Consider the following 22,010-nt stretch of genomic DNA (forward strand, 5'->3'; position numbering starts at 1 on the left):
GAACCTCAATTTTTAAACCCACAGAGGACCAGAGGCGGCTGACGGAGGCAGCAGCGTGTGTGGAGAGGCTTAGGGGCCATGTGATAGGCATGCTGGTGGTCCTCGATCACATGGCAGGGATCCTGCGGCAGTACATTTTTTCATTTTACAAAATTTTGTCACTTTTTCAAATAATAAAAAAAAAGGTTTGTTTGAAGTCTCATTCCTTCTCTGTAAATATTATATTGTTTAACCTTACCTAAGTCGACTATTGCAGCAAGTTTTTAAAAGTAATGTAACTTAGATACGAGAAAGCTGAATTCGGTCAGCTGGCACATTCAACAACTAACAATACCAATAGGTTTATTTTTTGTTTGTTATAACTATTTTTATTTTTTGGGGGGTAAGGTAAATATTAAATGAAACCTGTTTAGGCCGAGAATCCAAAACATACTGATTCACCTTAATACCTTGGTGTGTTTGATTTGAGCCACTAAGCATGGTAAAATACTGCACAATTTAAATCATAAATGGATTAGCCCTTAATCAAGTTTCCAATTTGGGAACCACGTTACACTTGCATGTAATTTCGAGTGGAAATGTTTGTTATAATGTCACAAAAATTTATTAAGTAAAAAATTAGAAACACAAAGTGATTAAGGACAAACAATACACACAGTGAAAACACTCGTCAAAAAACAGCCTACACCAAAAATATACAAAAACAAAACAAGAACTGTTTGACGAAGTAGCATGCCAACATGATTCCACAAATGAGTTGTCGACAATTTTGGTCCAAAAGTTAAATCCAATGTGTCCACATGAAGTCATTTTTTAAGAACAGGTAGTAGTCATGGTTTTCACGATAAATATTATGGAATAAAACACAAACAAAACAAAAATTTAAATTGTTAATTACATTATTACATGTCTACATTGTGTCATCTCACTTCATTTTGGTCAATAATTACCTGAAAAAACGGGCCACAACATCATCACTTATGGCCCCCCCACATACAGACCTCCGACCAACCTCGGGGGGGCCATCCTCAGGCAAGGCATCCTCTGGCTGCATTGGGACACCACTCCTTATGCCGATGTTGTGAAATATCCCACACAGGACCACAATTTTCGAAACCATATCCGGCAAATACATGAGCTCGCCACCAGAGTGGTGGAGGCATCTGAATCGGCCTTTTAAAAGGCCGATACAGCGCTCCACCACTTGCCTGGTGGCTGTAAGTGCGGAATTATACTCACTTTGTGGCCCTGGTGTGGGAACCAAATAAGGAGTGAGCAGCCAGGGCGTGAAAGGGTAGCCACTGTCTCCTGTGAACAAGAAATTACAAAATCAGGATCACTGTGTATCAAGCTTTGCATTGCTTTCTTAAAAAGGTCTACACTTACCCAGAAGCCACGCATCACCAGCTTGTAGGTTGTTTAATTTATGCCAAATCCCTGATTGACGGATGACGAATGAGTCATGTGCACTCCAGGGTAATTTTGCATTCAGGGACAGGATCTGGAGGGAGGCATCACATACCACCATTACATTCAGTGAGTGATAGTGTTTTCTGCTCCGAAAAATGGCCTCCAGCCATGCTGGAGGCTGAAGTGGTATGTGCGTACCATCCACAACCCCTATGATGTGTGGGAAGCCAGCAATTTGGTAATAATTGGCCTTTGCCACACTAAGGGAAGTCATATCCAAAGGCATTTTAATAAAATGATGGAGGTGCTTGAAAAAGGCCTCCATCACTGCCCTCAGGATCCTTGAAAAGGAGGATTGGGAGATTCCCGCAACTATTCCCACCATGGTTTGAAAGGATCCTGAGGCACAGAAATGTAACACCGCCATAAATTGCGTAAGTGGTGGTATTGCTGTAGGACTGTCAATTTGCCGCTCAAGATCACTCTCAATTAATGAGAGAGTGTCTATGATGATTTGGGGCGGAAGACGGTAGCGCCTTAACACCTCATCATCAGGCATTCCAAAAAGGGTGACACATGTTCTATATATCTGGGGCCGAGCACGCCTACGATGCCTACGCCTGGGACGAGATTGAGGTTGGTCGGCTTCCGGCAGCATGGCCACAATAATACGACCAACATCAACCTGAAATGGTAAGAATTGTACTTAAGGTATGTTGCCCCAAAAATAAACCAAAAAATACTTAACTTTACGATACAATCCAAAGATGCTTACATGCCGGGGTATTGTCATGATTTCAAAAACCTACATTTCAAAAGACCATAATAAGTTAAGATTTTGTGGTGGCCATTTTGTAATCTTGTTTTTTGAAAATGCACAAAAATAAAGGGGGTAAACACACATTTCTAAAAATAGGAAACCGACATTGAGAGGACTTCCACAATTTGACAGAAACAAAAAAAAACAGAATTTGAACGCTAAATGGTTCGCATTTTTACAAGGGGAATCAAGCCTACAAAAGTGCGCTAAATGGTTCGCAATTTTTACAAGGGGAATCAAGCCTACAAAAGTGCGCTAAATGGTTTGCATTTTTACAAGGGGAATCAAGCCTACAAAAGTGCGCTAAATGGTTTGCATTTTTACAAGGGGAATCAAGCCTACAAAAGTACGCTAAATGGTTCGCATTTTTACAAGGGGAATCAAGCCTACAAAAGTGCGCTAAATGGTTCGCATTTTTCACAGCCCCAAAAACCCGGAAAAAAAACGTAAAGACCCCAAAATATGCAAAGAACAAGACATGAACATTTAACAAACAAGTTAAAATCAAAACTTACCAATACACGATAAAGAAGTCACAGAACAAAAACGTCGTTGGGGCACAGCCAAAATAAACCTACAAAAATACAAAACAAAAAAAAATTAATTTTTGGCCCAAAACAAAAAAAAAGGAGAACCATATTTTACAAAAGGATGAGGGGAAAAAACTTACACAGAAAAAACACCACAACTAAAAAAAACCACACCAAAAAATGCGAACGGAAAGTTAACCAAAAAAAAACGCCTCTAACACAATCCAAAAATCCGCCAAACACAACTCCCTCCAACAAACCACTCCGAACAACGTAACCTCCAACAAACAACAACCGCCACCTCGACTCGAGTCGCCAAAAGCCATAAATAGTGTTTCTTTTCCCGCTCAAATTAAGGATGGATCATAGGAATGCACAATCAATGATGCGGCCGAATAATAAGGACGCATGTATAAATACGTCACGGAAAAAAACAAACGGTCTGGTGTAGTTCTTGAGTTTGCTTGAAAAATGGCTACAGACCAGCCAAACAATGGCCAAGAGGCGGCCGGTAAGTATTTCTCACATTTCTAATCAAGGCTGATTTTGAAACAGAATATAGTGAAAGATTGTCATCTAAAGTCAAATTAATTTAATGTAAATAGGTGTTGAGGATGACATGGAAGAGGCTGCTGGGCCCAGTATTCCGGCCAAAGCTGGCAAAAAGAAAAGGCAGCCACAATTCACAAGAAAGGAGATGGAGGTTTTGGTTCAGAAGTGTGTGGACATCCTGCCACAGGCAGACAGGAATATGGGTGTAAGCCAGAAGTGGAGAATGTGGGAGTAGATAGCCAGTGCTGTCAATAGGGTGGGTGATTATGTCCGTCTAGCCCGGGATGTCAAACGCCGGTAAGTAAAAACTTAAATTAGAAAATAAAAACAGGGAAAAATAATGCAGGAATAATGCCTACTTTTTCACCCACAGATGGCAAGACTTCAAATATCGCCTGAAGCAAAAACTGGCTGACAGGGCTAGGCATGCAAGGGGGACAGGTGGGGGTCCCACCCCTGTGTCATTGGACTTGAATGATTTGGAAGAGTTGGCACAGGGGTGTGTGCAGGATGTCGAGCGGTTTGGCGTGTCCAACATGGATACGGACATGCCAGACTTTGCGACTCCTCATGTTGTCCCAGGTAAATGTTGTGATGTAACCAACTCTGAAATGTTATTGTGACAATATGTAGATTCTAATGTGACTCTTTTCTCTTTTTTCTCACAGAGACACAGGCGGATGAGTCTGCTCCAGATGGGAGCCTTGGCCGCAGAATTTCTGCTGGCTCTGCAGGGGAGGAACCAGTACATCCGGCTGAGGACCCTGCAGAAGCCAGTCCAGGGCAATCCCCCTCGCAGGCAGTGGCACTCCTCACAGAACTCAATTTTAAATCGGATTACCATACGGAGATTCTGCAGAGGATGGACGCCAGTCTGCTACGGGTGGCTGAGGCCCTGGAGCAAAATGCTGCGGCCAATGTGACCATTGGTCAGGCCCTGGCTGAAAATACCAGGGCCAACATCAGAATAGCCAATGCCCTGGAGCAGCTCGTTCGCCAGCACATGGTGGAGCCGACCTCCCTTCCTGCCGGAACATCAGGATCCTCCACCTCTGGCACAACAACAGCCATTCCTCCAAATGTGCCTAGTCCAGAGGCCCCAACATCTGCCTCTGGACAGGCCAGCCAGAGGACATCCCGGACCCGGTCTGGCGTCCACCCTACCCCAGCCAAACGTGGAAAAAAACGATGACAGCACTGGCTACTTTTCCCACACTCCTTCTGTGCTTGCCCCATATTCCTTTCGGGCCAAAACTTCCCTCTCCTTTCTTGTGAATTGTTTTTAATGTGTTTGTTTAAGTTGGCCAACACTGGTAATATGTTTTTCAGATTTTTTTACGTTATTATTGCCTAACACTGCCCAAAAAGTGTATTTGCAAAATGCACCCCAAAACTTGAAAAAATTGTCTCTGAAAATAAAAAATTGACAAATGATCTCCATTGTATTGTGACATTATTTAAAAATTGTTTGAGAGTTAATCCTGGCCCACAAGCCAAAAACGTCCTCCAAATAAAACAAAAAATGTGTTTTAAAAAAAGGGTTCTTTAAGGAACACTGTAAAATTAAAAAAAGGATGCAAAATCTCCTTTCCGAAGCAAAATGGTAAAATACACACAAACATGATGACATTATTGTTACAATAGCACAAAACCAAATTCCGAAAATAAAAACATTCAAACAAATGTACGCTAATTGATTATGTAATCCTGAAATTAGCAGCTGAGATTTTCACCTGCGTACGGTTTTGTGCTAACCCAAAAAACTTGTTTCAAAACACATTACAAGCTGGTTTGCAATTCAAAGTTGATTGTTTTTCTGACAATCCGTGATAAATCGATGAAACATCGAGGAGGCCCGGACCAGAGGACAAGGCCATCGCCATTGTGGTCGAGTAATCCACACCCCAAGCTGTGCGAGCAAGTTGAACGGAAAGAGGATCAGCCAGTGACGTATGACTTGGTACGAACACATTTGCCGTACGCATCTGAAACTTTATGTAAGCCCCAAAAACGCCTCGCCACGCCTGCGTTTTTCCATCTCCACCCCTGTCAACGCCCAAAAACGGCCTTTTCTGTCAATCACATTTCACATGTCACTTCCTGTTCGCTATTTCACGAACGAGAGAAAAAAAGCTCGCAATATGCCGTACGCACATGCGCAGTGTAACACCGGTGCATGCGTGGTTTAACAACATCGGAAACGCAACGAGCGTACTGATGCTAACGAACGGCTCTGAATGAGGGCCTAAGTTAGGTATCCCAGACCAATTGACATCCCTCTGGGAAGTTTTCATCCAAATCCATCCAGTAGAAGGCCCAGAACATGCTCCCCAGGTCAAAGTTCTGCCAAGCGTACACCAACGGGAGGTCTGATCGGGACCTAATCTTCAAGTTATTAAGTCAGGCATCCCAGACCAATTGTCAGGCATCCCAGACCAATCCCCTCTGTGAAATTTCCATCCAAATCCATCCAGTGGAATGCCCAGAACAGGCTCCCTGGGTCACAGTTTTGCCCAGTGTACACCAACAGGAGGTCTGACCCAGGGCCAGATTGAGGGCCACATGGGCCTGGAGCTGAAAATGACCAAGGACCTATTATGAGAAGCAGAGGGGGCGTGACCAGTGCTGTGAGGGTGTGGCCAGTGCCATGTGGGTGTGTACACGCCCTATACTCTCAGCCCCAATGTCTCCGTAAATATGTGAAAGAAAAAAAATCCTTCATTTTGTGAGGTAAATAGAAATACAATTTTATGACTTATGATTTATAGCTGACCGTGTGGAGAGCAGATGGCCAGTCAACATCATGTTGTCATGACAATGGGCCTATTTTTATGTGGAGGCCTGGAGCTGTAGCTCCATCCGCCCCATTGTTAATCTGGCCCTGGTCTGACCAGGACCTCAACCCCCTAGTATGTTTTTTGGGATACAATGTTACCACTCTGTGAAGTTTTTGTCCAAATCCATCCAGTGGAAGGCTCAGAACAGGCTCCAGGGATCAAAATTCTGCCCAGCGTACACCAAACGGGAGGTCCGACCAGGACCCTATCCCCCCTAAAACCTGGCCAGGATCCAACTGGACCACCTCGCGTTTGTTTTATACAAATCGTTGCAGGGGTGTCTGAATGCATAACCGGACAGACAAACAATTAAACCAATGAATTATAGTTATAAGATTTACAGACTGATTTGCTAATAACTAGGTTTATTAAAACCAAGTCAACCTACAAATCACCAGTTTTCTAAACATCCAAAAATAAATCATCAGACATTGCAAAATTAGCAATTACTCAGTGATAAGAATAAAACAAAGGAAAGATCAATTTAAATACCAAAAATGCATTAACTGGTAGACACAGTGGCATCACTAGGGAGGTGTTGGATGTGTGGACCATACTGGGTTACCCTCCGAGGGGGCTACACCAAAATGCCGGCTACTCCTCAGTGGCCAGGAACCTGGTGTTATACTGTGATGTTATTGTGCAGCACCTGGCTCCTGATCACTGAGGAGGGAGAGTCTCTGGGGGCAGCCCGGCATCTCCGGGAGTGCTGGGCATGACCCCAGAGTGATGAAACAGGGGTGTGCAGTGAGGTCACACTCCCTTGCCTGCAAGACAGCGCCCCCATGTTATGCGCGCGTGTCAGAGGCCTGTTGGCCGCACTGGGTGTCACCGACTCTAGTGAGGTCACTGTTTAGACAGCCTGTGAAATAGAAAAAAAAAAAGTAGTTGCCGTGGTGCAGTGTGCTGAACAGGGGGGCGCCATCAGCCAGGGGCAAATCCAGGGGGGGAGGGAGAGTGATCAGTGTGATCGTTACCACCAGCCCCGCACAGGCAGAGGAGACTTTCCTGGCCGCATGGCAGCACAACAAACAGGATGCTGCTGATGCGTAAGAGGGAGGAGAGGGGGCAGCGCCAGAACGGGGCCCCTTCAACAAGTTCAGGTCCTGCATACATACACACATAATTTATCCATACATAAAAATCATTGCCTGCAAGCAACCATGATGACCCAATTTTGATTGCATTCTGCTGCGAGTGGCAAACCTAACGTCCATGGCGCTCGCCCCAACTATCACTGCACATGCCATGAACATTAGGGGTGACATGCACATGCGCTGCAGCCTTAGCTATGGGACTAAAGAGGACTGGGAACAGGGGGAGGTACGTATGACAGGTAGCAAAGGGAGGGGAAGGGGACTGGAAGGGGCGAGGCAAACAGATGACTTGACTAGAGCCTCCCCTGTCATACTCCCTCCCCTGTCACACTCCCTGTCATGCTCCTGAGTTTTGATATAAAAACTGTGTTTTTATACATGTGTGTCTCCCCAGCCATTGACCTCAATGCACGTCACTGTTATTTACATACGGCCAGAGAGCTGGTGAGACGGGCGACTTGGGTTGGCCCGGCAGATGCTGGGTCTATAACTACTAGTATGTAGATAGATAGATAGATAGATAGATAGATAGATAGATAGATAGATAGATAGATAGAATCTATATAATAATTCTGTAAGGCTGTACTTTCTGCACAATGTGCGCGTAGTGAAAGCCTGAGCTATTCTTAAAAACAGTGGTATCACAACACCAAGTCTACCAGGCTACCAGTCAGAGCCGTAACTCGTAACTAGACATTGTGGTGCCTGTGTCAGTAAACAGGTACAGCTCAGGTGGCAGGCCACATTCTGACCACACAGTAGTGATGCCCCTTACACATTATGGCCACAGTAGTAATGCTCCATACACATTATGCCACACAGTAGAATTCACCCCCTTACACATTATGCCACACAGTACAAATCCAGCCCCTTTACACATTATGCAAAATAGTACAAATCCACCCCCCCTTACACATTATGCCACATAGTACAAATTCCCCCATTACACATTATGCCACACAGTAATTCCCCCCCATTACACATAACGCTGAATAGTACAAATCCACCCCCCCTTACACATTATACCACACAGTACCAATCCCCCCCATTACACATTATGCCCCCCCCTCCCCGGGTCTCTCTCCTAAATGCAGCACTTACAGCTCCACCTCCTCAGTGCATCACCATGGGAGCCAGGGGAAGCTGCAGTCTCTGTCTCCTCTAGTGCCGCCTCTTCTGCAGCCCAGCGCTGAAGGAATGGCTCCTCACCTCAAGGCACTGTGGGACTGGACTGGGAGAGATGTCATGATGTCTCTCTCAGTCCCTGAAGACACTACAGGAGACGGGGGAGGGGGCGGAGCACACCGAGCAGGCAGCTGCAGCGAAGGGCACATTACTATGATACACTGCAGCGGATGGTAGATGAAGTTAGTGATTGCGGGTGGAGGTGGTTGGTTCTTCCCACAGGGCATGTGCGGGCACACCGGCCTCACCACCCTAGTTACGGCCATGTTTCAAATACAGAAGATATTTTTTATTTTCTGAGTTATGTGATATGGATGTTTTGAAGAAGTCTTTTAAGAATACTTAATAATATAAGTGGACCTATAGTATTAGAAAGTAGACTATACTGTATATAAGGAATTCTGTGCATGAAGTGCTTTATAAGTAGGGTTCATACTGAACCTTCCTCCTTCTATCAGATTTTCTGTCAGAAAATCACAACTTCAAATGAGCCCTCAAGACTCACTGCTTCATACAAACCTATCAGCTATTATAACCGTCTGCTACGTTCCACCCATTTACCCTTCCTCCCAGTTCACCCTCCTTGTTACATCTCTCCACTTGGACTGTAAAGGTGCATACGGGATGATGTGCTGTATGAACGATATTGGTGAAAGATTTCCCTTGAACTTTCTGTAGTGCAGGACAAACAATATTGGGTGCACACTATGAGAGATATCTTCCAGTGAAGTCGTCCTGCCACATCTCTGAACAGGCAATTCTTGACGATATCGTCCAGATTAGCCTGCATGTACGGACGACCAAAGATAGTGGGAGCACGTATCGTTGGTTGTTCACTGCATACACACTGAACAATATGAACCATATATCATTAAACAATATCGTTATCGTTCATATTGTTCAAAGATATCGTTTTGTGTGCGTATGCCCCTTAAGCCCAAATGGACAGGACCATCTTCCTCCATTCTCTCCTCCTAGTACTATCCCTGTCACCAGAGTGCATTTATTCCCCTGTCTGCGTTTTTCATCACCATTATCTCTCATTCTGTCTGTCTGCCCACTTAGTGGTTACACGCACATGACGTGCTATTTGCTCCCCCCTGTCCAATCCATCATTATGAGCCTTAGGGAGTCTCTCTACCTTATCCTTTATTCATACTACCCTTTCCTTATCTTTAATTTTATCATTGTGCTTATGGACCGGGCCAGCCCCAGAAAAAAGACACACATTGGCCCCCACAGTGTGTGTGCAATGTGTGTGTGGACATGTGTGCAAACAATCGCTCGATCTGCGGAAATATCAGCATTGTGTACATTTCTAAATCAGGCCCTATGTGTAATACATGATCAGAGTGACTGGGGAGCACGTTTCTCTGCTTGTCTCAGCTCCTGCCCTAGGCATGATGTGCCTAGGGCACTCTCTCTGTGTATAGTGCTGCTGGCTAAGAGGCAGGTAGAGAACGATGCTCCCAGGCCGCTCTCAGCTCTCATTGTGGAATACACAATCAGAGCAACCAGGAAGGCATCATTCTCTACCTGCCTCCCAATAAGCTCTGGAGGTACCAGACTAGTCCACCCTTGCTCGAAGGCCCCTAGAATTGTGGGGTCCCGGGCAGCTGCCCCGTGTGCCCATATGTTAAGATGGTACTGGGGTAAAACAAAGATTATTAAGAGGGTAGGAGCATAGGTGAGAAGGGGGAGCAAAGTTCAGTGAGGAAGGGAGGAGCAGAGGTCAAAGGGGGCAATTGAAAGGGGACATAGAGCTGGGACCTTATTATAACAGAGAGAGGGTGCATGTGACCAAATGTTCCCACAGTGCTCAAGTCATCTCTTCCCTAATCTGTAGGGGGTCGGGAAAGTGTCTACAGCAATACATTACAACTATGGGGGAAACAAAGCTCTAGTGCGCACTGGATGGCACCCGGAGCATGAGCTTTGTTTTCTCTGCCCATACTACGTCCCATGCAGGGAGAATAGTAACTTACTAAACTGTTTCAATATTCCTGAAAATACTTGTTTGTAACGCTACAGATCAATGGGCAGTAGGGATTTACTTGTCAGATTATTCTACAGAGAGAAACATTTTGATCTGCTTATTTTACTGAAATAAGAATACTAAATGTTATCCATAGTTTCTGATTGGCTTATACTCCTAGTAGCCAATTTGTGGTGTGAAATGTGGCTTATTGCTTAACTGAACTGGCTACATTTTTTTTTACAGAAACTGATCAGAGTCAATAATTGTCATTTAAAAAACAAACTATAATTTAGTTCAGAAATATTTAAAAAAAATGTCAATATTTTATTTAAAAAATATGCCTTGGAGGTGTTTTGTAAAACTTTTTTTGTCTTTATCCACATGTAGACCACTTCTTGTCTGTTTAAAGATTTCATTTTTAGACCTATAGTAATTTAGCAGTAATATACTGTGCATTTTCTTTACCATAGTAAAGACTTGTATAAATTATGCAAATTTTGTTTGTATTACAAGTATGAGATCATAAATGGCAGTTATTGTGATGTCATGCATTCCATGTTATGCTGTTTGTGCTGTGCAGTTCATGCTGTGCATTTTCTGTTGTACATGTGATGTGTATACAGCCATGTACAACTTATGCACTAAATTCTCTTTTCGCAAAAGAGGTACATTTCTTAAAATATCTTTGCACCCCTCTTATACATCTTGCTTGTGCTAGCACTTGGGTTTCACCAGTGCTGACATTCCCAAATATCTCCTTTTTATTTTTATTTGCATCTTAAAATCTATTTTTGCACTTTAGGGTTTAACCGAGGAAATAATGAAGAGTTTTTGGAGAGGGAAGACAAGTTTTCAAGTGTAAAGTCCAAGAGCAAGGTAAGCCTTTTCCTACCCACTTCAGCTGGGTGACCTTACTAGACACTTAGGGTAGCTTAGACAGTTATCTGGTTTAAGGACAATCTATTTAAGGAACATAATGAAAAAAAACTAAATCCATTATCTAATAAACAAGTTGCAAAGGTGTGTAGAACAAGGTAGATTGTTGTACTGGAGCACGAAGGGCCCACCGGTGGAATGCAGTGGTAAGGGCCCATGTTTTGTAGTCAGTTGCCACAGGGGATGAGGACAGCCCCCACAGAGGCTTTAACAGACATTAGAGACCATGTAAGTCATCCTCTAAAAGAGTAACAATGTATAATTAAAGTGCACAGTCTGGAACCTGACATTAGAGCAAGTGGTGGGGCCAGTCCAACCCTGGTCAGATAGTATCACAGGCAGGGCAGAGAGCTCTAGACAAGTTTGAATAAAGCAGGGGTGTTTTAAGAGAGGAGGGGGACCGTGTGCTGCCTCCATTTGGGACCCTCATCTCTGGCAGCACAGCAGATTTTGGCTTAATGCGCATGTGCGAGTCACCAGGAAATTGGCTGCCGCCATTTTCCCTGTGATTTTGGCTGCTGGCGCTACAGGGCAGGACTTTGGAGGCTGCTGAAAGGTAGGTATAAATAAATATGGGTGCAGGGTGTGCAGTGTGGCCCCCCTATAATCAGGGGCCTGTGTGCACTGCACACCCTGCACCCATTATAGATATGCCCCTGGAATAAAGTGTATGCAGAAAAAGTCTATTTTAGAATAGGTAAATGTAGTAATACAATTTTAATCCTGCTGGATCTAATTTAAAATGAAGTACATGCTTTACTCTTTATATTTAAATTGTTTCTATTGTGTTAAATACAAATTATAATGAACCTTTTATCTCTTTTCTCCAATGTTTGTTTTCTTGTGCCCCCTGTCTATATTATTATTTGTAGTTGGAGTGTGATTTATGCCCCAGCTCTACACAGGACATTGCTGCTGCCACCACCAGCAAACTGCCAACAAAGGCGTCTCTTAAGGTAAATTCTTAGTTACCTCACAATGCAGTGGTCTGTAACCTGCCTGATCTGTCAGTGCAATCTGTGTATCCTGCTAGTAATATAGCAATATAGTAATATAGCATCATAATGGGGGAGATTTATCAAATCTTGAAGAGAGATTATGTGGTCAATGTACTAAGCCTTGGAGAGAGATATAACATGGACATAGATAGAGTACCAACCAATCAGCTCCTAATTGTGACTTTACATGCTGTGTTTGAAAAATGACAGGAGCTGATTTGTTGGTACTTTATTTCCATCCATTTTATCGCTCTCAAAGGCTTAGTACATACTGTAGACCCCAAAGTACAAGCCAACTTGCTTCTGTCAATTTTCTAGAACAGCCGCTGTACAATGACAGAAGAGGATCAGTTGGTACTTTCTTTCTCTCTCTACTTTATCTCTCTCCAAGATTAAAATTGAATTCCCCCCTTAATCTTTTTTAAAAGAACATCTACATTTTAATTATGAAGGTGAATTTCTTGCTCTGACTTCTCACTGTAGCTTTTTGTAACGACATAATATAGGCTAACGTCAGATTTAGGAGTAAATTTACTAAGCAATGGCTTTCTTATCATGTAGGAAATTAAAGATGTTGTTACTATTCAAAGAAACACAGGGCGTTTTGCCTTGAATAGTCTTGCCGTTTTAAATCTCCTGCTTAAATACAAGAAACAGTGACTTTTGTAAGCCACCACTTAGTGGTTTGGGAGACGGTGACCTGTCATGGAGTTGTGTGAGGTCAGGGTTGCATGTGACAGGCTGTACCATGGTGTAGGGGATGGCAATAGAGATAAGAAATTGCAAAATGAGAGTTTAATTAAGAAAGCAGCAAAGTCCAATATTTACCAAGCTGACAGCTTTTCAGCCCCCATGGAAGCCTCTAGGGGCTGCGGGTACAGTCGGAAATGCAGGGACTGCGTCAGATATTGAGATATCTGCTGCAGCCCTTCCTTCATAATATTAGGTGTTACTTAACATTTGCAAGTATCCCTTGAAAACGGGTGTTTTTGAGGGATATGCAGGGGCAGAAGTATGGGAGACAATGGAGGCGCCTGCCGCCGGGCGCCAGCACTGAAGGGGCACCTCCTCAATCACCCACAATATATTCACCCCATTTAGGGCTGTAAATATGGGGGATAGAGGGTCACTAAATGATAACTTGCCTCCGGACATCTGGGATGAACTTACGCCACTGGGGATATGCCATATATATTGATTGATAAAGTGCTCAATTTATCAAGCAGTGATAACCCCTTCACCTGCTTTTTTACAAGTGAAACAGGTTATCACTGCTTCATCCTATGAGATAAACTGTGGTGAAATCACTGATTTCTCCTGCAGCCCCGCTATTATTGCTTGCTTCCAATGCTCCCATAGCCTATAATGGAAATGATAAATTGGCTCAATTTATCGCACTGTGAAGAGCTAAGCTTATTGCAGTTTCTAATGAAAGCATATGGCCATCTGACTGGTGTTATGGTCATGGATTAGTTGCCAGAGAGGAGAAACAGCACAGAAGACTCAGCTATCCTAGCACGTTATTGATCAAGCTCCTCCCCATTGCCCCAGTGATTACAGCTGCCATTTGCTGGACTCTGAACCATGCTAGTGACCATGCGGGTCCTCTACAGTCAGCACATGCACAGTAAAGAATTACCATATGATTGCCGTGGAGCCTTTTGCTGGAGCATTATGCAACTGACGAAAGCAAATCAATGACTTTGTGTAGACCCCTCACCCCCTGTCCCAATTGTCACAGCTCATTGCAAGGGGTGCCTATTGTCATAAATTTTCTCCGAACAACTTTATATACAGCTACATTTAGGGGATCGATGATATAAAGGCCCATAAATACAGTATATGCAGCCATACTTATTGGTAAAATCAATATTTTATAAAAAATTTGGAAAGTGGACGTCCGGCTCTTCTCTTACCACACCCCAGACTGAGCATACCTTTAATTCCCCTTCCCTTTAATTAGATGTTCCACTGTCTGTAATGATATAAGGTTTGAGCAGGGGTACAGATTAGATACTATATACTGGAGAGATTACAGCTATACACAGGCTATTATAGATTGTGCATATTCAGGCACCAGCTATGTAATTGCAGTTTAATGCAAACTGTCTCCATACTTGTGTTACTACCATTTCCCTCACTAGTGATATGGATTGAATTTCAGAAAGGATGGAGGCCCTAGTGATTTGAGAGCAACAATAATTTTATTATTTTACTTTATTATTTATTGATATATGGACACTTAGGGCCTGATTCAGACCCGCTCGCGAGCGCTGAGCGCTCGCAAGCGGGTCGATGTTGCCCAAGTGCGCATGCGCACGATGGAGGCGGCTCCGTCGTGCGCATGCGCAAGACCCGAATAACGACGGCCAAGTAAGAGGGACGGCCCTGATTCAGAGCGAGCGCTCTGTCAGAGCGTCCGGCTCTGAATCAGGCCCTTAGTTCTGTAGCATATTTTATGACATTTCCCCTAATATTATATAAGATGCTTTCCCAAACATTGACAATGATACCCAAGGTGCAAGCTAGAAATATTTTTTTGTATTTACGTGAAAACCCTTGTTCTTTGCACCTGCTTAATGTGCTTCTTTGTGCTGTAATTTCAGGTCCAAAACAAAACTGGTAAAGAGAAGAAAGTGGTGAATACAAAATTCAACAACATCCAGACTGACCCATCATTCATTGTGAAATCTGATTGGCTGAAGGTGAAGCAAAACATAACTAATAACTAGAATGATGATCCTGTAACCACTTACCTGGAATGGTCACATAGGGTGTAACCACAGGCAGGTGGTCTTTCCCTGACACTGTGCCGTCCCATACAACTGCAGGCTCTCCTCCTCCATGGGCATTTCTGTCAGACTCAGGGGCATATTCATCATACCTAAAAATTCTCTGAAGGTAATTAGGTTTAGAGCTCACATGGAGTTGTACCTAATTACCAGAGGAATTCATCATTCCTCCTCTCCATAACTATCTATTCTGAAAAGCTGTCACTTTTGCGATGACAGTTTTTTGGGAAATAGATAGTTTTCTCTGTCTGCTCTAACTTACTGCAGCTGAAATCTGTGCTGCACATGCGCTGTTACGTCTGTAAAACCAGTGCATGCGCAGCACTACCTACAGCTGCAGTAATTTGGTGTTCCCCCCCCTCCCCCCTCTGCTCACCTCCCCCCTCCGTCCCCGACTTACCTGCCCGTGCAGCAGCCTCTGGCTCCATCTGCTATGCTGCCACGTGTTCTCCCAGTAGAGCACAGTACAGTTTAGAAAAAAAACGTTTGTTTTTTTTTGCTTCTAAACTTTATTGTGTTCTGCTGGGAGAACACAATGTCAGCATAGCAGACGGAGCTAGAGGACGGACCAGCGCGACGGAGGGAGACGCCGTGGGACCTGGCCATGCTGACACAGGTAAGTTTTACCTGCTATTCGCCACCTCACAGTGGCGAATAGTAACTCAATCAAATTCCGAAAATACATAATTTTCAGAATTTGATGAATAGCATAATTTCCATATCCCCAAACTAATGTATGGGGAGTGTGGAAATTAATGCAGGGGGACTTAACCAGGAGATATCAGTGATATCTCCTGTGTTAAGATACTTCATGAATACTAAAATAACCATATTTAAGGAAAATGTCCTTAAAAATGTTATTTTAGTGTTGATGAACAGGCTCCTATGACTGCAGTACAGTTACTTTTATCTAGAATTATACTATCCTGCAGAAACATTGGCTGCTTTGAGCTTAGTCTATATATGAAGTTTTATTTTTCCACACAGAGTAAAGACAATCCAATTACACCTAATTTGGGTTTGGTGACTTGGATTTGGATTTTCTTATCTTCACATTAGTTAAAGATTGTATGTTTTCATCTAGATTCGGGGAACATTCAGAGGCTGGATGAAACTTTGGTGCATCCTAAGACCAGGAGTGATGATTCTATACAAGTCCCCCAATTTACAGCAATGGGTTGGCACTATCCACCTGACACCGTGTGATATTAGTGAGTGGCCATCATGCAAGAGAGGCTTCAGCTTCAAACTCCGTCATCCTAATAAGAGAACTATATGGGGTGTTACGGTAAGCAGAGCTTTGTACACCATTACATTTGTAAGACATTACAACTACTGATAGAAATATGGTAAGGATCATGTAACATTATAGTGCATGCTGGCTTAGCAAATATACATTTTAAAAGATCTGTCTGTAAATCATATTCACAGTAATATGAATGATGTATGTGTGGTTGGCTTAATATATTGACTATCACCTACAAATAATTATGTCTGATTTTTAGGGGCCTGGTGGTGAAACAATTCCATCCTTCACACTACCTCTCCCAGTCCACTACCTGATCATTCGGGCACCAACAGAATGGAATGGTAAGCTGTTATGTTCCTATGGGGAAGGGGGATAGGTTTGTAATAAGGAAAGTGCCTTCCCCTTGGATTGCTCTGTGACGGTTTTGTTACATTTTATTGCTGCCAATTACAATCTGAGCCAACAGCTCCCACCTAGAATTTATGGATTAAACATGCAGCTCTCCATATCCACACAATGGAGCCATGTGACATGGGCCTGATACAGACTTGTACCCTATCACACAACTAGGAGTGCCGAGAGGGGGGGGGGCAGCGGGTACAAATTACTCCTTGCTGGAGGGGCCTGGCGCCGCCCCCCCTTTTTCTTACATCATAGCAGCCCAGCACACGCTGCTGTGTGCTGGGCTGCACTGGGAGACTGCTCGCAGCTGCTAAGCAGCAGCCTCAGCAGTCTCCTATGCAGATCACTTGTGTGAACATTGGCCATCTGAGAAACGCCAGTGAGGCTGTGTCACATGGCTGATGCCGCCATTTTCTGGGACATTGGTCGTTGCTGCCCCTTCCCTGACCCCAAAGGATGGCAGCATATCAACCGTGCTGTGGGATCTCACAGTATAAGATCTGCACATGCTTCACAACCATCGGAGTTGTATGGAAACCATCGGGTTTGCGCACAACTCTGAATCAGGCTCACACTACAGATAAGATGGTGCCCAATTCTAGAAGCTTCTCTTCTTTTTAAATGTTTTAATATGTCTGATGTAATAATAACCGGCTTAAAGGAGCATTAAGGTCACATTACTCTGTAAGATGGGCAGTAGCTGCACAGAGCAATACACTGAGCACACGTTGGGCGTGATTCTGAGTCGTGCGCAAAGAGTCACAATTGAGATGCATGGTCTAGGAATGTATTGGGCATTTCTGTGTGGTGACTGGGAGGTGGCTGTGCAGACACACAGAGATGGTCCGTCTTAAGGGCGTGTCACAGAACCACAATCGTTGCCATTGGAGGCCATACTCTGATAGACAATGTTCCTATGGGGAAGAGGGATATGATGGCACATGCAGGCACACGGCTGTACACCAGGGAAGGGCTTGTAGCGGCATTGGCATACAGTCACAGAAGTAATACCAGCAACGATGCACACATGGGGCTGCAGCGTCATACACAGAATCAGGCCCTTTGTGGCTGCCATGTATAGGGCAGAAGTAATAAACTAAGGAGTAGCAGCCAGATGTTCCTAAGTTTCATGGAAAGAGAGGACATGGACTTATGCAAAATGTGAATATCAAGTTACTAATACATATCTGAAACTACACAAGATATTTCTAAATAATAATAATTGTAACTTATTAAATAGAAAATTTACAGGGCCCTTATTGATAAATCACATGAGGGGTGGAATACATGACGCATCACATTTTTCAAATACTGCCTATAAAGTGACAGTTAGGAGCTGATTGGTTGGTACTTTATCTCCATCCACTTTATCTCTCTCCAAGGCTTAGTACATGGACTCTATAGTGAAATTCTGTTGACACATATAGAAATATTTATTCCTGTAACATGAATATAATGTTGGTGTATATCGGAGGTGTACTATGACTAGGTTGTTATAGTAATATACAAATAGAGGTAAGCACAGCAATAACCAGCCTTTATGTGTACTCAGGGGGTGAGTGTATGTTTGTGGTTCCTGGGCACTTCCAGCACTTGATCACTTGTATGCATTCTTATAATGACCTTGTTCTCTTTATAATAGGAAGCTGCTGGTTAGATGCAGTGGAGTTTGCCATCAAATGCCCCAGTATTTTAAAAAGATCTATGATGCAACAACATGACCAACATGAAGAACTGGGAGAGGTGAGCCAATATTCCATAGCATGCTATTGAAACATGTTACACGGACATATACTGTGCTCAATGAGTGATCCATGAATGAGGCATGACTTTATTCTCTAATATACATTGTTTCAAGTGACATTTTATTGCTAAGTGGTAGTGACAGACACTTATGTCTAACATTTATCTGTCTGCTCCAGTCTGCAGTAAATCAAAATTAAAGCATCTGCAACACATATGCTTGTACCATACTTGCCTACACTCCTGGAACATCCGGGAGAGGCCTGAAAATTGGGTGGTGCTCCCGGCTGCCTGGAAAGGTGGGCAAGTCTCCCGGAGGCAGGGACCACCCAGCCGTGGCCGCCTTCTTCCCAAGTGTAGTGGGCGGCACAGACGGCAGATGACACAATTCACGTTAAATTGCATCATTATGGCTCCACCCACTGCTTCACAATGCTGGTAAAAGCTGCATTGCATAGCGGAGGGCAATGCTACGGTGATAGCTTTCCGCTTTATCCCGCATTGCGGCATTCTTTTCTTCCGAAAAACGGGTTTTTGCTCCCTGTCCCTCCGGAAGAGTGGGCAAGTCTCCCAGCGGGCGCAGCTCATCCGCATCCCTCTGCTGTTTTCTGCTTCCCCCCTCGTCGGCATCTGCTCCCCCTTGTAAGTGGGCAGTCCGGGGGAGCCGATGATGCGATGCGCTCTGAATCACGTTATCGTGGCCCCAGCTGCACAATGCCGGTAATGTAGGCATTGTGTAGCGGGGTCATGGCCATGATGACTCGAACGCAAAGTCATGCCCCACCCCCAAGTCCACATCACTCCCCCCTGCTGTGCTAATCTGGTTGCCTCCTTCCAGAAGAGGCTGCAGATTGTCGGCAACTCTGGCCCACAGCCTGTGAGGTTTCTCCGAGCTGGGACAGGTCTGTTTTGCTAGTCTTGTCCTGGCAGGTTATACTTTTGTAAGTATTGTGCAATCTCTGGTGCAACATTAAGCAAGACAAGCCAAATAAATGTTGCTGATTTTGTGCTTCTTATTAATTAGACTCCAAAATCCTTTCAAGGTCATGAAGCCTATTGCGTTTGTATTTACATTTATTTACTGTAAGTGCTTTAAGTTTACTGCATTTGACATAAAGAATTGTCTGACCAACAGATGCATGGCCAGCAGGACATGGGAGAGAGTGAGTGCACTGACCCCGGGCTGCAGGAACCTTCTGGGAGTGGAGGTAAGATTTCATACACAGAAACATATGTACAGAAATCCACTTGCTTACTGTTATTCTCCTGACTGAAACACCTTTTTAAATAGAGGAATGATTCTGTCACAGAATTAGTATGGGTGGAATATATGAAGTTATAACTCATTCCATTATTTCCCTGAGGTCTGGTGTTCACAAGGTTTGGCAAATCCTCTGAAGTCTTGCACATGCCGGTAACTGTAGACAACACACTGACTGGCCACATGGGCATAAGCATGGAGTGTGTGGCAGATATCATGGGACACTCCATGCTCATGCTGATTCACACAGTTCATACAGTCAGCGTTTTGTTTTAAAATCACACTACCAGGAGGATCCAGCTGAGCCGTGTAATGTGTGTACACAGTCGCCAATATTTTTTGTTTGCTCAGCTGACCAATGATAAATTGTCCAGACCGTCGGCCATTGTGTACACCTGATATTTCTATGAACAACGTTGTTAAGATATATTGCATCAGCCACGCAGCACAGCAGAGCAGGTGAGATATATCTTTTAGATATATTGTGCACCTCTGCCAGTGTGTATAGGTGAGTGACCAACCCATATGCTGGGCACCGGAACCAGCGACAGTGACATCACCACTGGTCCCTCTGGCCAGACATATTGGTCAGTCGGTCAGAGAATATAATGCCAGACTGCAGAACACCATGCGCTCCGTGACCCATTTTCCTCCTTTCTGCATCTGATACATATTACCCAATACCTCCTGCTCAGTTACACCTTACAGTTCGCTCTCCCTTTCACATTTAGTACATAGGTTCATGTCTCACTGCTTCTTTGTACAACAATTTATCATATGGTTGCAGAATATGATGGTGCATTTTATAAACATCCACTGTGAGAGATTAGTAATGGCTGACATTGTGGAATGGGTATGAAATACCGCCGGCCGCATGGATTCCTGTCAGTGGCAGCCCGACAAAAGCAGAGTTAGAAGCAGCGGAAGCCTCACAGCGCTGGAAACCCGATCGTGGATAGGTGAGTATATACTAACCTAACCTAACCCCCCTAACCCTAACCATCCTTAGGGGTGCCTACCCTAACTTCCCCCCCAAGTGCCTAACCCTAATCCCCCCTCTAAGTGCCTAACCCTAACCACCCCCTTCCCCGCTGCCTAAACCTAAGTTCCCCGGGGGGGTGCCTAACCCTAAGTCCCCCCCGGGGGTGCCTAACCCTAACCCTCCCTCCCCCTAGCCTAACCCTAACCCTAAGTCCCCGGGGGGGACTTAGGGTTAGGCACCCCCCCGGGAGCCCTAAACCTAACCCTCCCCCCCCGCGGCTGTCCGCTCGCAGCGCCCGACATCACTACGATCGGGATGCCGGGCGCCGGTCTCCCGGCGTTGGGGAAATGTGGGCGTCTACATCTAGACGCCCGGCATTTCACCCTTGCCGGGAAATGACAGTCGGGAAGCCGGCTGCCGGTATTTAGGCAGCCGGCTTCCCGATTGCTTCCCGACATTGTACCAGTGATGTGATCTGTGTATATTACACAGTCACTGTTACAAATAGGAATAAGTGTTCCATGTATGAATATTGACAATAAGCACTTATAGTTGTATACTCAGGATTGCATACATACAGCAGAACATCATCATCATCTTGGTCTTTCTGGCCTGCACATAACACACAATGTGTCCCAGTATAATAAATGTATTCTCGCTGCTATTTCAGAACAACTAACCACCCACAGCACAGGATGTGGACAGAAGGTGACAGATCTGGGTGACCTGTATGGTGCATTAGAATCCATCCAAAGGACCAACAAGGAAATCATGAGGTAATTTTTGCTAATGTTACATGTAATACGGTGTACAGTATGTTCATAGCCATTTCTACCTCATGGCCATTACATACAGTCAGGTGCATAAATATTGGGACATTGACAGAATTTTCATATTTTGGCCTCTATTCACCACCACAATGGCTTTGAAATTAAACAAACAAGATGTGCTTTAACTGCAGACTTTCAGATTTAATTTGAAGGTAATTACATCCAAATCAGGTGAACGGTGTAGGATTTACAGCGGTTTTTATATGTGCCTCCCACTTTTATGGGGCCAAAAGTAATGGGACAAACTAAATAATCCTAAATCTAACTCACTTTTTAATACTTTGTTGCAAATTCTTTGCAGGCAATTACAGCCTGAAGTCTGGAACGTATAGACATCACCAGATGCTGGGTTTCATCCCTGGTGATGCTCTGCCAGGCCTCTACTGCAAATGTCTTCAGTTCCTGCTT

At 44.2% G+C, this 22,010-nt stretch overlaps 1 protein-coding gene and 1 long non-coding RNA gene across 2 annotated transcripts in view; both read left to right on the forward strand.

Moving 5' to 3' along the window:
• LOC148529122 (oxysterol-binding protein-related protein 8-like) overlaps positions 1 to 18,443 on the forward strand; it is a 47,792-nt gene extending 29,349 nt beyond the window's left edge. Inside the window, exons 2-6 of the mRNA XM_088468844.1 lie at positions 11,212 to 11,285; positions 12,218 to 12,301; positions 14,950 to 15,048; positions 16,220 to 16,423; positions 18,429 to 18,443. Of these exons, the coding sequence (XP_088324970.1) occupies positions 11,212 to 11,285; positions 12,218 to 12,301; positions 14,950 to 15,048; positions 16,220 to 16,423; positions 18,429 to 18,443 (476 nt within the window). The remainder of the gene's footprint in view (positions 1 to 11,211; positions 11,286 to 12,217; positions 12,302 to 14,949; positions 15,049 to 16,219; positions 16,424 to 18,428) is intronic.
• Positions 18,444 to 18,453: 10 nt separating this feature from the next.
• Positions 18,454 to 21,527, forward strand: LOC148529123 (uncharacterized). The gene is made up of 3 exons (XR_015877839.1): positions 18,454 to 18,529; positions 19,665 to 19,737; positions 21,443 to 21,527. It is a non-coding gene; the product is annotated as an uncharacterized LOC148529123 (long non-coding RNA).
• The last annotated feature ends 483 nt before the right edge of the window (positions 21,528 to 22,010 follow it).

Source organism: Taudactylus pleione, unplaced genomic scaffold (assembly GCF_031769625.1).
Source record: "Taudactylus pleione unplaced genomic scaffold, aTauple2 ptg000086l, whole genome shotgun sequence".
NCBI classification, from domain to species: Eukaryota; Metazoa; Chordata; class Amphibia; order Anura; family Myobatrachidae; genus Taudactylus; species Taudactylus pleione.